General features: G+C 40.1%; 1 protein-coding gene across 5 annotated transcripts in view; it reads left to right on the top strand.

The window, feature by feature from the left end:
* KIAA0556 (KIAA0556 ortholog) overlaps positions 1-15,238 on the top strand; it is a 57,114-nt gene that overhangs the window by 20,213 nt on the left and 21,663 nt on the right. For 4 of the 5 annotated variants that reach the window (XM_029957755.1, XM_029957756.1, XM_029957753.1 and 1 more), the window contains exons 12-15: positions 1,301-1,441; positions 6,276-7,173; positions 11,526-12,260; positions 12,867-13,075. In XM_029957755.1, the coding sequence (XP_029813615.1) occupies positions 1,301-1,441; positions 6,276-7,173; positions 11,526-12,260; positions 12,867-13,075 (1,983 nt within the window). The remainder of the gene's footprint in view (positions 1-1,300; positions 1,442-6,275; positions 7,174-11,525; positions 12,261-12,866; positions 13,076-15,238) is intronic. The other variant, XM_029957757.1, reaches the window with a different exon arrangement.

Here is a 15,238-nt window from a genome sequence, read left to right as displayed (position 1 = left end):
GATGCAGCTTTGAAGTTGACCCTGGAGTTGGGTTCACACTGATTCGAGGGCTATCTTTCATTCCTTTGATGTTAAGAGGCATCTTTCTGTTCTTCAATAGAAAGTATTAAACCTGTCTGGCACTCTTGTGGCTGTTTTTGCCCCAAGCTGACATTATACACAACAACAGTCTCCCAAAGCTTTTTGAGAGGCTTCTGGGGCAGAGACATCATGACTTGGGGGAGTTTGGAATGTGGAGATGACCACTATTCAGGATATCTGTGAACAGGCTGCAGAGCTCTGTCCTCACCATCATTAGGCACACAGCTGAAGTACTCAGGAGGAAAGTTTTGTGATTACTGCCTTCAGGAAAATCTGAAAGACTCACTTCACAGTGAAAGGATGTGGAAAAATACTGACTGTGTACCTACTGTGTCACTGTATGTACTGTGTATCCTTGAGAACAGAAGGAGGCTAATTTATCTCCTCATCTCAGATCACTGAAATGTTACCTGCATGTGTATTCACTTTGTGCCCTTCTTCATCTCTGTTTTGAGATAACATTTGACATCAAGTATATTAATATTCAACATTTTGATTCTAAAGCTCTTTCCTCCTTTCCTCTTTCTGAGGTGCCACACATCCTTTTACTCCACTTTTGAACATTTAGAGGTAGCAGTTTTTTACCGTTTTCAGAATTGGTACTTTTAACTCTCTTGATTGCCAGTTGTATGTAAAATTCATGTTGGGAGTTTCTGTGATATCTTTGAAAATATCAAGTGTAGAGTTCTATATAGCTCCAAGGGATAGATCTGTAAGTGATGTTGGCTGTCTGCAAAGCCTGATTAAAATAGAGGCAGGCAATAAAGTAAAATTCTATAAGATTTCCCTCTTCAGAGAGCAAACCAGAAGTGTAAGCACAGGAAGAAATCACAAAATGATTGTCCAGTGTCCATTGTGCTCAGTGATCCCCTCTAGTACAGGCAAAGCTGATTAATTTGATTAAAATAAACTGGGCTTGCTCTGACCCTGCAGTTCCAAAGCAGGGCAGGCTGCCTGTGGTATGTGAGTGTGCAGATGCCTCCCTGGGACAGCGAGCAGCTGACCTTTATCTCATTGTCAGGTTCTTGGGAGCTGCCTTAGAGGCAGGAGAGTCGGATTTGCTGCTGGGAAATGAGGTTGAGGTTTTGCTCTTACGTAGTAGATTTTATTGAATTTTCTAATCTCTGCGTATCCTGCCGTGGGGTGGGGAGTTAATTAAAATTAAAACCCCTGCTTGGGGAGGAAGAGTCAGTGACAGTCTGCTTGTGTATGTTTTTAGCTCAGGAAGGAAAGCTGCCTCTGGATGTGCCCTTTCCATCCGCCCATCCAACTGTACTTTGTTATCCGCAATCCCACCCGGTCATGTGACTTTGGTATATCCAAGATCAAGATTTGGAATTACAGCACAACAACTCCCAGTGTAAGTAGTCTTTTCTCAGCTACTCTGTACCTTTGCTCTGCCTTGCCTAGGGAAGTTCAGTTTGCTCTTCTTTCTGAAAGCATGAAATAAAAATAGATACAATTTTCTCTAATAAAATAGGAGCTTTGAGGTGTCCCTGTCTGCTGTGAAATTTGCTTCTGTCTTAATTGTAAGTGGAAACAATGTGGTGATAATGTTTTCATAGGCACAATGAGCATTTTCTTTCAAAGCTATTAAAGATCTCTAAAGACCTAATAAAAGGCTTGCATATTGTGTCACTTAATCCTTTACTGGTGAGAAATAAAGATTGGAAGGTAAGTGCATCTTAATATTCAGGACTCTCAGTTGTTCTATCACAATCTAACTATGTGTTTAAATATGTGTTTTCTCATGTATATAAATGTAAATAGGCTGACTGTTGCTCAAGTTTGGGTTTGTTGCTTTAATTAGAATCACAAATTGGTTTGGGTTGGAAGGACCTTAAAGACCATCTAGTTCCAGCCCCCCTGCCATGGCCAGGGACAATTAAAAACTCCACTACTGAGTGCTCATAATAAAACAATCTACTGTTAGAAGAGAGACATATCATGGCAGATGGCAGATGGTCTCTTGTCTCTGTGTTTGAATGTCACCATGAAAATTATTCTTGTTTGTACATTGCAGTGTTAAGAAAGAAATCCCAGGTACTGGATCAAAGAAGATTTGCTGTCCTGGATTATGAATAAGAGGGTTTATCCTTCTGGTTCTGCTCTCATCCATGTTCTTATATAAGCACATATGGTAATTTATACATATGGAAATGGCCATGGAAGGGGCAGCTTATACAAATTTACTATTACATGATTTATATTTGTTTTCCTGGAATTTTAATAGCTTTTCCCACTAAAATTGCAGTCTGCAGAATGTTCCATCATCATTAGAGTGTGCAAAAGGGATGCTGTTCTTGGAGGTAATGGTAGGATTTGTTACCAAACCTCCTGAAAATAATGCAGGAAGAACAGAGAAATGGATGTCTGTGTGTCAAGGCACTGCTTTTTTAATAAACTGCTATGAGGCAATCTGTAAAATCCACTGGGAGTGTAATCCCATGGATTTTGGTGCAAGTGCAGCAGTTTATACTTATTAAAGAAATGTCTCATTATCCTTAAGGTGAAAGAATAGCAGGCAGTTCTGCCTAGTTCTGTAATTTGTCATGAGGAAGTTTTGTCTGAGAAGTATAAACCCCAAAAATATAATTAGCTAACAATTTTCTTCCTGCTAGTGTAAGTCCAGAGCCAGATTTCTGTGTGGATTTTCGTAATCATTCTTACTGCCTTTTCCCCCTCAAATGGCACCTAAGCCAGAGGTGCCCAAGTGCTTCCTGAAAAAAATAGGCAAAGAATTAAGTCAGGCCAGTACTTTTGTATGTTTGAGCTTTAGAACTTGAGTCTAGAAGGAGAAAAAATATGTTTGAAGGAGGCTGTAAAAGTCTGATGACATCATTGCCATAGATTCCTCGATTCACTGAATTACAGGGAAGGTCTCAGAGGATGCTTCATCTTGCCTTTATTTACTTCAGATGAGATCTGCAAAAAAGGAGGTCATTTTTTGTCTGCAAGAAGGGAAGAAGTGTAAGAAAGGGCAGCCAGTTCTTTTCAAAGTTGTCTGCAATAGTCAGACATTTTAGAAGTACTTGCTACAGTCTTGAAATTGCATCGTTACTCGTTGCTGTCAAAACTTTCTTTATAAGATCCAATATAATGTCTGTGGTGCATCTTCAGAAATCTGTGAGTGGAATCAATACTTTAATGCATTAAGGTCTTAGTTGCTCTCCAGTTGGTTCATTTTCTTCTTCAAGTGGTTGCTTATATGTGTGCTCCTCCTGTACATATGCTCATGTCTGTTCTCTTGAGCTGGAGATTTGTCAGTGCTGGATTACCCCTTGATTGACTGTAAGGCTGCAGCAGCTTTCTTGCAGCACAATTAGTTCTATAGAAGAACTTTTTTCTTCTCATTCTTGACTTCTTTCCTATTGCTCCTTCTTTTTCACACTTCTGTGAGAAATCAGGCAGAAGCAATTTCAAGTCCTTTATCCAGGGGTAATTCTCAGAAAAGTGCCTCTGGTTTTATGCTTTGTCCTTCGTGCATAAATATCCCTGAAATGGCCAGAAATTGCATTCTTCTTGTCTCACTGGGAGGCACTATCCCAGCAGGCACTCTGAGGGCTGAAAGTGCAAGCTGGGGAGGAACACCAAGAGAAACTGTAGAATTACTTCCACAAAATCTATCTTTTTTTTCCTTTCTGACACTGATCACATCTCCCTGCTTGTTCTGAGACATTGTGCCATTTTAATCACTCTTCCAGGAGGAAAAAAAAACCTGCCTTGGATGAAGCACTGGGTATTTGTTTGCAGGGTGGAATTACCCATGTGGAAGGGACTTTTCCAGCCTCCTCATGCTCCAGGAGTACCAGCAGTGGTACCAGGGAAGCTAAACCGTGGTGTCAGTCTTTCCCACCAGAACTGATCACTAAGCAACTGAAAGCTCAGAAGAGGGGTGGGAGGGAATGAAAAAGAGCAGTTCTTAGTCTTGTGCCTGCATATGTTTGTTCTCGGAGTCTCTGAGATCTGTTCATGTTTTTCCTCCCTGAGGCTCAGTCTGTTTTAGGATTTTGGTGCAAAGGATTTTCATTAGCTCTTTTCCTGGTTCTTCCTGAATAGATGGTTTTCCTGAGCTATCAGCTGTTACTAATGCCTGCCCCAGTTCAGTCTGTCTCTATTGTCCTACAAATATCCGTCGCTTTGCCTGGTTCATCTGGATACACTTCAGACACCTCTTTTGCTTCCTAAAATACCTGTCTCAGACATTCCAAAGCATCAGAGAACAGGAAGTCTTTTCCCACTGACTGAAATAGTAATTTTGAAGTGACTGGCCCTTTTCTGGGCTTGGCTGTCCCTCTTTCAGGGAGAATGACCTCCACCCTCTCATTTTTGTTATGTTTTCTGTCCTTTTCTGGTACTGGTGAGTGGAGTGGGATTAATTTCAAAACAAGTTGCTCTTAAGGTTGCTGATTTTAATTTAAAAAGGTGACATTGACAAATGCTTTTCAAATGAACATGTGTATTCCTGTGGTCCCATGCAGTTTCTATCTGTTTCCAGGTAAAAATGCAGAACCAAGAGCTGAGTGTTCCTAACAGCAGTAGAGGCTGGGATATTATGTAGAAATGTTGCAGTTATCCCAAATTCAGCCGTGAATATCCAAAATCTCCAGCATTTAAGGAGGACATTGTTAGTCCAGACATACAGAAATTTAAAAAATAACATTACTGGGGCATCCTGATAGTCTTTCTCTTCTCCGTCGTAATTTCAGGCAAAGCCACGCAGGTAGTTTTTTATAGATACAATTATTGAAGTGTTGTGATCCCCAGTTAGAGCAATCTATCAGTGTCCTCATTCAAGGGGAAAAAATATCCTGTTTTATGGCCAAATGCATCAGTACAGGCTTATAGCACTTTATGAGACTCGTGGAGTTCCACAGGCAGCCGTGCCATAATGGCCAATTAAACTGGGTTTACAGCTGTTCTTTGAGAAGTTACTGAAGGTTATCTTTCCCTAACAGGAATGTGTCTCACATACCTCCACCTGCTTCCCTCCCTCAGCTGTAGCTTTCTTGTTATCCCTGCATCTTCTGCTTTTCCTGTGGGTAGGTCCATATTACATTTTTTGCCTCATACATGGTATTATTTGGAAAACAACACAATAGACACTATAAAGACTTGTAAGCCTTAAACAAGTGTCTGCAGGAGTGAAGAGCCAGAGGCATTTGTATTTGTAGGGGAAGGAGTAACTGGTTTAGGCTGGAAGCAGAGGAAACTTTACATCAGTATTCAAGGAGAACTGACATCCAGGAGATGAACAAGAGGGATGAAACTGAAACTTCTTACTTTCATGCAAAGCTTCTTAGTTTTCATGAAAAGAAGGAAAGAACAGAGAGTCTTTTAAAGGCTCCACGAGATGGACACGTTACTGAAAGTTAGAGAACAGAAAGGAGATAGATTTTGTCTCATCTTCTATATTTTCTTTGAAGATAATGGTATTTTTGTCAAGGAGGAGAAAGGGTTAGATCGAAATGGTGAAGAGAATAGAAAGAACATTAGTTCCAACTTCAATGGAATGAAAAAATCAGGTATTGGTGGGTGCCACAGAGAAGGAGAACATAGAGATAAAGTTGTGAGTGGCAGAATTGTGTCTCAGATAAAGGCCTTCTATTTAAAAGTCTAGTTAAGTGTTGGGATAGGCTATCAAGACAGATTAGTTGAAAACTGTTAAAAACAGATTTCTTCTCAATGGTATAGGTTATTTTACATTCTTCAGTGGAAAAAGATGGACTGGATGATTTTTTTTTGCTGTCCTTTCCAGCTCTGTTATTTCTTTGTAACTCTTTTTAACTCCAGTGGCTTTGATCTGGGTGGTTGTTCACTGTGGAACGTGTCGTGAAAGTGGTGAATCTTCCAGATGCTGAAACAAAATGTGCCTCTGGAATTTGTATGCTGATCAAATAGAATTATACTTAATCTAGGCTTCTTCCCTCAAGCTTTTCTAAATAATCAAGCCTTGCCAGACAAAATGGTTCATAGTAGTGTCTAGCAGGGCTTTCAGTCCTTTTAAATGAAATCTTAAATATTCCACAGTTGTTTGAGCTTTAGATTAAAAGGTAGTCAAAAGCATGTAACTGACACAGGGTTTAATTGTTTTCATCTGTCTATTGATTAAGTGTTCAAATGTCAGAGTCCCAGAACAGTGATAACTAATGCTTGAGAGCTTAATTGAAATCTTTATACTTTTATTTTTGTAGGACCTCGATGTTGGAGCAAAGAAGGTGAAGTTATATGTTGATGAGAACCTTGTATTTGAGGGTGAATTAGAGAGAGCCTCTGGAGATCTCTTTGCTGACCATAACACTACAATTGACCTTACAGATCACAAGCAAGATACCTCTGCATCTCCCTCAGGTGAAAGGAAAGAAGTAAATGCACCTGCAGTCACAGACAAGAAAGCAGACCTACATTTTAAATGCTCAGAATCAAGCAGTACTTCACTAAACTGGAAATCCCTGCCAGAAGAAAATCTTCTTAAGCATAAAATGAACTCAATCAGCTTTACAAAGAAAAATTTGCCAGAGTTAGAGGATGATCTAAAAGCATTCCCATCTCAAGTTTGTATAAAAGATGCCAGAGAGAATTCAGCAGTAGCAGCAGTTGCAGAGCACGTTCAGTCTGATGATGAACTTTCTCTGAGCGAACAAATGGAAAAGATAACAGGGAGAAAATTGTCTGATTCCACAGGTGCACTTCCACCTTGGTTACAGTCATCTTCCCAAGTAACTGAGAACAGTCATGTTACTCCCAGTAAGCAGAAGCCTTCCTGGCTTGCTACAGAACGTAGTTTGAGCTCGAGATTTCAAACACAGTCAGATGGAATCATGAAAAACTTCTCAGACCTGACAAATGAGGACGTCAAATGTCAGAGAAATGAACTGGGAAGACCCAGTAGTAGGAATGCAAATGGAGATGAGAGGTCACTAGTGCTGAGCAGAAAGGATGGTGATGTGGGCTTGGACATTTTGGAGCAGCTTTCTAACAGGAATTGCTGCAGCTCACAGTACCCTACGAGTGGAAGGAGAAGTGTCAGATGTGGTAAAAAGCTGGGATTAAACACTATAAATCTTGGAGAAGAGGATTCTGCCCACAAAGGTAAGAGGTCACAATAGCAACCTCAGTGCAGGTGCTGACATGTTCTCCATTTTGCAGCAGCACAAACTCATTTAAGTGGAAGGGACCTCCTGAGATTCCTGGAGGTGTAGACAGGGGGATTTTAGTTTTGCTATTTGTGGTATTTTCCTCATTCATACTCTGATAATACTCAAAATGTCTCTCCTTGTCCCACACCTGATGTGAAATACTCTTCTGAAAAAAATTTACATTCTGATTTAGTGGGTTTTAATTTATTTGGAGCAGATGGAAGACTAAATTCCAGTAGATTATATTCCAAGAATTGACAGTTCCTGCAGACAGCAAATGTTTGCTAATATCAATTAAAATCTGCAAAAAGATAAAGAAGAGTGTGTCCTCAAGTTAGTGAGTAAATTTACAGAATTTATTTGTGTAGTAGGTTTGTGTCTTTCTCAGTGAGAATATATTCTGAATATATTTATTCAGAGTGAATGGAAAACTGCCCTTCTTTTCCCTTCTCTGCTCATGACTTTACAAACTTCACCTTCAGACATCTTGTTTATTTATGAAGAGTTCTCTAGTAAATTTAGCTGTTATCTGCTCTGTGCCTTTTGATTATCCTTGTCATCTTTCTCCAAGCCTTTATGAGTTCACCTGGATCCCGTTGGAGGTGGAGGATCCAGATTTGTGTGGTTGTGTTGGCAGTAGCCCAGGGAAGGGTGTGAGAACTGGGCAACTTCTGAAGTTCCTGCTCTTCTCCCAACCTCTGGTAATCCATGGCTAAGAAATTTTCTGGGTCTGGGGTAATATTTTTGTGTTTAACAACTGTAAACACCAGAAGAATAGAATTTCTTACCCACAGGTTCTACTTTGTCTCTCTTTTAACCAACTTTGCAGGATTTATTTTTAGTGTCACCTTTTCAGTTTCAAGCTATGTCACTCTGATTCCTGGGTTTTTGGGCTCTTCTTACCCTTCTTTGGCATTCTGTAATTCTTCAGCATTCAATATCTTGTCTCAAATGAAAAGAGTCTGGCAGAACAAGGACAACAGGACCCAGGGAATTGGAATAAGATGGTATAAAACTACAAATGGAAATGATGGTTGTGATTTAGCATCAAAACAATTTGCATGAAAGTGTAGCTTGCTGGGTATTGAATTTGAGTGTTTACATTAAAGTAATGGTCATTAGGGACAGGAAATGTAACTAAATGCATTTGAAGTGCCAGTTCAAATTCTGCAGCAGGTGCTGCATGATTTTTTTCAGACAAAGGCGAGAAAATGCTTCTTTCTAAACTTAGGATGTCTGGATTTTTTGTTCTCTGACCCTCTGTGAAGAAAACAGCAATTTCATCAGTACATCTGAAGTTATACCTCAAAGAAGAGAAAAACAGGGAAGTATTTGGAATAACTGCCATCTTCCCTTCAGCCACCCACTCACCACAGCCCTTTTGCTGTTTCACACATTTTACACTATCTTTGTTAGATTAAAACCTTAAAATTATGGAAACTGTAAATAAATCTCACCTTGGGAATTTCTGTTCAGTTCTAAAATTGGAAATAGTGTTGGAGCTTTAATGTAAGGTGTAAGATGAAGGTTATCATGGATCTATACAGTGTCCTCTAATTTTGCTCAGAGCAGGTTATTTCATGTGGTACTTAAAGCTCCCAATATGTTTTTGTCCCTGGGAAAATTGCAGCCATCCAGCAGCTTTTGTTCTCTCTCTGCTGTGCTGTGCAGGGTAAAACCATCTTCAAAGTGGAGCTGAGTGAGCTTTAACAACAGGGAAACGGTTTTAAGTGTTTCCCTGAGAGTGGTGGATTTTAATTGGCACAGGGCTGAGGGAAGTGCAGCTTCCCAATGGAAGGGGGAGACAAAGGGAAGGCTGCAGAGCCTCCTACCAGTGTCACAGCATAGCTTTGGTCACTCAGTGAAGAATAATAAGAACAACAGAAATTAGAAATAGCACGTACACGCTTGCCTCGAGTTAATGTTGCTGTAAAAACATCAATTTTTCTTTGATAACCGGTTTAATGTGCAAAGGAAATGATGGGAGTCTGCTGATAAAATTAGCAAATAACATATAATTTGGTTTATTATGAGTTAAGAAGATTGAAGAACTCGCAGAAGGATGAGCTTGAGGACTGAAGCAGTGGAATGCAATTCCATAGTACCGCTTTGCAGGCTCCCTTGGGGACTAATAACCAAAAATGAAGTTGTAAGCTGAGTAATCATCAATTGCAAATGACCGAGGAAGGGAAGGATCACGGTTGAGTAGCTGATGGCAGATTGAGTGTGAAAGGCTGGGGTGATTGGAGCAGAGCACTCCCAGGATGGATCAGCACAGGCTTTTGGGAGAGTTAGGGAAATGTTAATATCTCAGCACAGCCACTTGTGAGACGTCAGTTGGAAAACTGCAGCTCTGATCATCCATTTTCGGGAAAGCTGATTACAAAGTGGAACAGATACAGAAGAGAGCTTTTAGGATGATTTGGGAAATGAAGCATGTGATTGCAGCATGGAAATATGATTGCTATTTATAACTGCAGGGAGTAGGAAAGAGATTAACACAACAGAGGGAGAAGAAAGGTGTTTTCTTCGAGGTGGTCTTGGCCCAAAATGTAGTTTAGGAAAGTTTTGAGAGGAATTGTATGGTGTGTGTTGCCATCAGAAGCAGGATGGGGGACTTCGTGGTTGAAGACACCCATCCTAAACCCACAGGGGAGTTGGAAGTTCGAAGTGTCATTATAAAATATTACATTTTAAATTCTTAAAAAAACCCCCAAAATAGCTTCAGCCACTGGGCTCTGCTTCTGGGTCTCTCTGCTTCCCTTTCAGAGCTTCACTTTTCCTGTTGTCACTCCTTAATGCAGCTAACAAACCTGTTAACCTCCCATTGAACTGCCTCAGAAGTGCTTTAGAATTGTAATCTCTGGGCTGTTTGAAGTACTTGACCTTTAAAAAAAAATAACAAGAGAAGGGAAAAACTCTCCCAAACAAGGCAAGTCAGTGGATGTCAAATACTCTTCTCATCCTATTCTGCTCATCCTGAAATTTTCAAGCTTTGACATTTTAAAATGATAAAGATATATACAGTATCTTCTCCAGGTAAACTGTGAGGCTCTGGGATATACTGTTTGGGATCACCCACCTCTGGAGTGTCTGTACTGACAGTGGTTTGAGCAAGAAGGGGACTTAAAAATGACTGATGTTCTCTGAAATATGAAATTTTTCTTCATATCTGCATTTCCCTTGTGGGGTAGGGAGGAGGGGCCAGGTTAGACTCTAGGGTTTCATTCTGGAAGGCAACCCTTTTCCAAGTAGTTTCCCATCTGCTTTGAAATTCTTATTTTTATCTCAGGTGTCCCCACTGTAAATGATTATTTGCCATAGATAGATTAGGAACATTGCCTCTTTCCAGTGTTTCCAGAAACACAGTTAAAAGTCAGTCGGGAGCAGTCTTTTGGGAAAACATTATTTTGCATTTTACAGCAATTGGCATTTATTCTTGATAACCATTTGTTTTAGTGTCCACCCAAGGACATTGTGCAGGAGTAAAATCTGGCCCATGGGCCTGTAATTGTTTAGAACTCCACTTCCTCATCTTCATTTATTTGAAGAAAATACATAAGTGACTGTTTTATAGAAAATCTTTGTTATTATCTGTTCTTAATTGTTTTGAGATGGAAATTAAGCAGCTCCCCGGTGCAGCCACAAGAAGAACATGCTTTGCTCCCACTGTGTCCCTCTGATTTGTTGTCCTCACTGCATTCCCATTAGATACTTTGTCACTGTACCCCTTCTACATCTCACACTTGCTGAAAACTGAGAAAAATATTTGGACATCACCTGCACAGAGTGCAACATTCGCCTCATCCTCCTTATGCTGAACCTACTTTTCTCACCACTTTTCTTTATATCCACGTGGCTGATTTTGAGAGGAAGCACCAGCTTTTCTCTGTGATGCTTTACATTAACCAGTTCAGCCACTTCCAGCTGTATGAAAGATCTACAGAAGTGCAGATAGATGATTTAAACTGTTGTGACAGCCACACAATAAGTATCACTGGGCAAAATCCCAGTTTCTTTAAGGGTTGAGTCAAGAATTCGCAGCCTAAGAGTTGCAGTTGGGATCATGGCACGTGCTCTGCTCTTGTAATAGTTAAAAGTGATTGTTTTCATTATGTCTAAATGGGGAAGAGAAACTGGGACATGGAGCCTTCATAACAGGGAGACAATATAAAAGTGCTGCTGGGGGAGAATTTCACAGTAAGGGACAGGAATAAGACCAGCATCGTTCTGCAGAGTCCCTGTCGTAGCGGTTTGTTCCCAGTCCTGCTTCTGCATTAAATGCCTTTGTAATGTTGTTTTCAGATGAAGACTTTTCCATCAAGGACGTAGCAGCCTCCAGAGCGAAGTGGTGCAGCGAACAAGAGCACACTCTGCAGGAGTCCTGGAACTCCTTGGTGAAATTTAATTATTCCCATCGCGGCCGGATCTCGAACATGGATTTTCAAGGGGATATCTTTGATGAGTTCCTCCACCAGCAGAAACTCAACCGCTCCGGAGAACATCAGCAAGTGAGGAAAGAGGGACTGCAAACACTACCCAGGAGGCAAGAGGAAGAAAGTGCTGGGGAGGCACCTGATGGAAATGATTTTAAAATTCCTGTTTTGCCTTATGGGCAGCACTTAGTGATAGACATTCGAACAACGTGGGGAGACAGGCATTATGTTGGTCTTAATGGAATTGAAGTTTTCAGTTCTAAAGGAGATCCTGTTCAGATTGCAAAAATAACAGCTGAACCACCTGATATAAATATTTTACCAGCTTATGGGAATGATCCCAGAATAATAACCAACCTAATTGATGGGGTAAATCGGACACAGGATGATATGCATCTCTGGCTGGCACCATTTACCCCTGGAAAACCTCACTTTATCTGTATTGACTTTGTGAATCCCTGTCAGGTAGCTATGATTAGGATTTGGAATTACAATAAATCTCGAATCCACTCTTTCAGAGGTGTGAAAGACATTATCATGCTGTTAGATGAACAATGCATCTTTAAAGGAGAAATTGCCAAGGCCTCAGGAGCATTGTCTGGAGGTATTCTATCATTTCTTATTTTCTTTGTGGGAACAGCAGTACAATGCAAACAAATGCATTTCACTTGTTTGTTATCGCCTTCCACTTCAAAGCAAGCTGGCACTTTGTCTAGTATTGAATTTAAAAACATAATGCAAAGCCCACTAATGCATTCTTCACTGATACTGTGGATTTTAGCAGCACACAGAGCTAATCTCCATTCTTTACCATGTCTTAGCATCACGTCTGTATTTCAATAACATCAGATGGTCATGAGAAATTTAAGTTTCAGCTTTTTACTTTTTTTCACCTGTAATATCTTCTGGAAAAGGTGATGGAGAAGCTTTTTTCCCCACTGTCTTTCCTATGTATTCCAAATTTGACTGAATTCTCTATTTTTTTTCTGCTGTGCAGTGTAAGTTTGAGAATGAAATATTGATTATAGCAGTATCAGTATCAATTTACCAGAAATTAATAATTCGATATAGCAATCAGTATCAATTTGCCATAAATTATTTTTAAACAAATTTTTGCAAATTAAATGTGAAGAAGGACCAAAAATAATTTTTATCACTCTCTGTATTCTTTTGTATTATTTATCCATTTAATTCTGTGTGTTGCCTTCAGCTCCAGAGCACTTTGGGGACACTATATTGTTCACTACTGATGATGATATTCTTGAAGCTATATACTGCTATGATGAGACATATGATGGAGAAATGGAAAATGCCAGCTCCTTGAGATATGAGGAAGAGCTAAAGAGGCCAACAACTGCTGACAGGGAGGGAGATGAAAGACCTTTTACACAAGCAGGTTTGAGAACAGAAAATCAACAGGTAGGGCCTTCTCTGTTCAGAACTCTCCATAAATGTCTTTCTGAAACATGACATGGAAGTAATAGACACATTTCCATGGTGAGGTAAAACTCTGCAGAAGAACTAGTACAATTAGGACTATTTTGAAGATTTTTTTTTTCAGCAGCTCAATAATTTAAGTGATATTTTAAATCTCTAAAGGTCCTCCAAATTTTGGTTTCCCTGACTCATTAATAAGCCTACAAGGAAAGCTATACTAGATTTTTTTTTCTTTACTTACTTGGACAGAGATTATAGGGAGTTCTTTTTGATTTAGGTACTCCTGAAGGTTTATGCACTGGCAGTGATACATACAGTTATTCATATAATGAGTAGCTGTCCTCCTTGTCACTCCAAACCAAAGATTTTTCCATATTTTCTGCACAGATTATACTCTTGCTGGTTTCTTCCTCCACAAATTAAGTATCTTAAATGAAAAGGATCTCTTCCTGTCCACCCTCCTCTTATTTTCCCTCTCTGTATTTTTTTGGTTAGCATCTCCACAGATTTGTCTGCATGTTGCAGCATAAAAAATGCCTCTTTTCCATGTAGTTGGTATTTTACTTCTTGAAGGAAAGATGTATTTTCAAGCACTGGGGTCTTGCCTTATACCATTCCAGCCCAGTGTCTGAGCAAAGGTCCTGCAAGATTTTCTCCTCATGATGGTGTGGGACAGACTTTGACCTGATTTCCTTAAATATTCTACCTTCTCAGAATCTTCTTGAGCACCTATTGTTGCATCAGTGAGGTTCTCTTTTTTCTGGGGGCCACACTTGTGGGTCTGTGAGGAGATCCAAATCCCAGCTGGTTCAGCTGAACTGCTCCCAAGGATATGTGGTTCCTAACGAGCCTTGTGTGGTTTTCAAGCCTCCCCATTCTGTCTTGTCCTCTTTTTCTTGTGGCTTACAAGACAAAGGGAAATACAGTGACATTGGAATTTGATATCACTGTTAGAATCATGAGTCAGTGTCTCTAACCCTTGGACTTCTTCATTAATTTTGGTCCCATCTTTGCTTGTGATGTCTTAAACTGTTCAGACACCTTTTGCAGTGCAGGATTTCATGAACACAAATTGAAGTTCACCTTGTTTTTCTTGATCACTTGTTTATTGTGAGCATTCATCAGGACCTCTTCCATGGCAGAACCCTGGACCTGGTCTGCCTGGCCCTTACTCAGTGTCTCTGCCTTTCATTTTGCTGTAATGCCCTTCATCCCCCTGTTCTAACTCTGAAATGTGCTGCATCAGCAGTGGAATAACAAATGCTGTTGTGACTGAGCCATTGATCTCCCTGTCACTGTATATTTGCTGATTTTTGTGGAGGGATGCTTATGCTACCAGAATGATACAGATCTGCTGGGCAATTTGTCTTCCCCAGCACAACGTTGTCAGACCAGTATTGGGTTTGAACAGTGTCTGCTGTTGATCATTCCCTGTTCAGTAGGAGAAATGCTGTTTTACTGCACTGCCTACAAAACTTTTCAAAAGCTCTGACAGAAGTGTCTTACTTTCGTGTCGGTGTTATCCGTGGTCATCTGTCTGTCCCATGAGTTCAGGAACCTTTAACATGTTGACTTTTCCAGCAGATTAGACCTGTACCAAGTGCACTTGATTCAGCTCTGTGGGTGCTTAGGGAGAATGTAAGAACAGCACAGAAATGCAGTGGTGTTTCTCTAAAACACTCATCCAGCCCTTAGAAGTGTGTCTCACAAGGACTTCTTCACTTAACCTTTGTGTTTAGTATCCTACTGCAGATTTTTTGTTGCATTAATTCATCTCCTAGCTTTCTGAACCCATGTGCACTTTTACAATTTACAGTGCTCTGTGGCAACTTTCCCAGCAAAGAACCTCTTTCTGTTTGTCTCTAGGTTCCTTTAATGTCCTCTAGTTTCTGTGTTGGAAGAAACTAAATAATTATTCCCCATCCTCTTCTTTGAGCCACTCAAGAGATTTATGCCACTGTGTTACAGTCTTCTAAATATTTTTTTCCAGAATGGTTAGTTCACCTTTAGTTATTCTCACAAGGATGGTGCTATACAGTATGGTCAGGGGGAGGACCATGGTAATACTTCCTGCTTTTTATTGCTTTTCCAATAACTCCTGTACTGTGGTGCTGTTTTGTTTTAGCCATAAGAATCTAAGAACAC

The sequence above is a fragment of the Manacus vitellinus genome, unplaced genomic scaffold (genome assembly GCF_001715985.3).
Source record: "Manacus vitellinus isolate BGI_N305 unplaced genomic scaffold, ASM171598v3 scaffold_12_pilon, whole genome shotgun sequence".
In the NCBI taxonomy this organism is placed as follows: Eukaryota; Metazoa; Chordata; class Aves; order Passeriformes; family Pipridae; genus Manacus; species Manacus vitellinus.
This window is presented reverse-complemented; position numbering and strand designations above follow the sequence as displayed.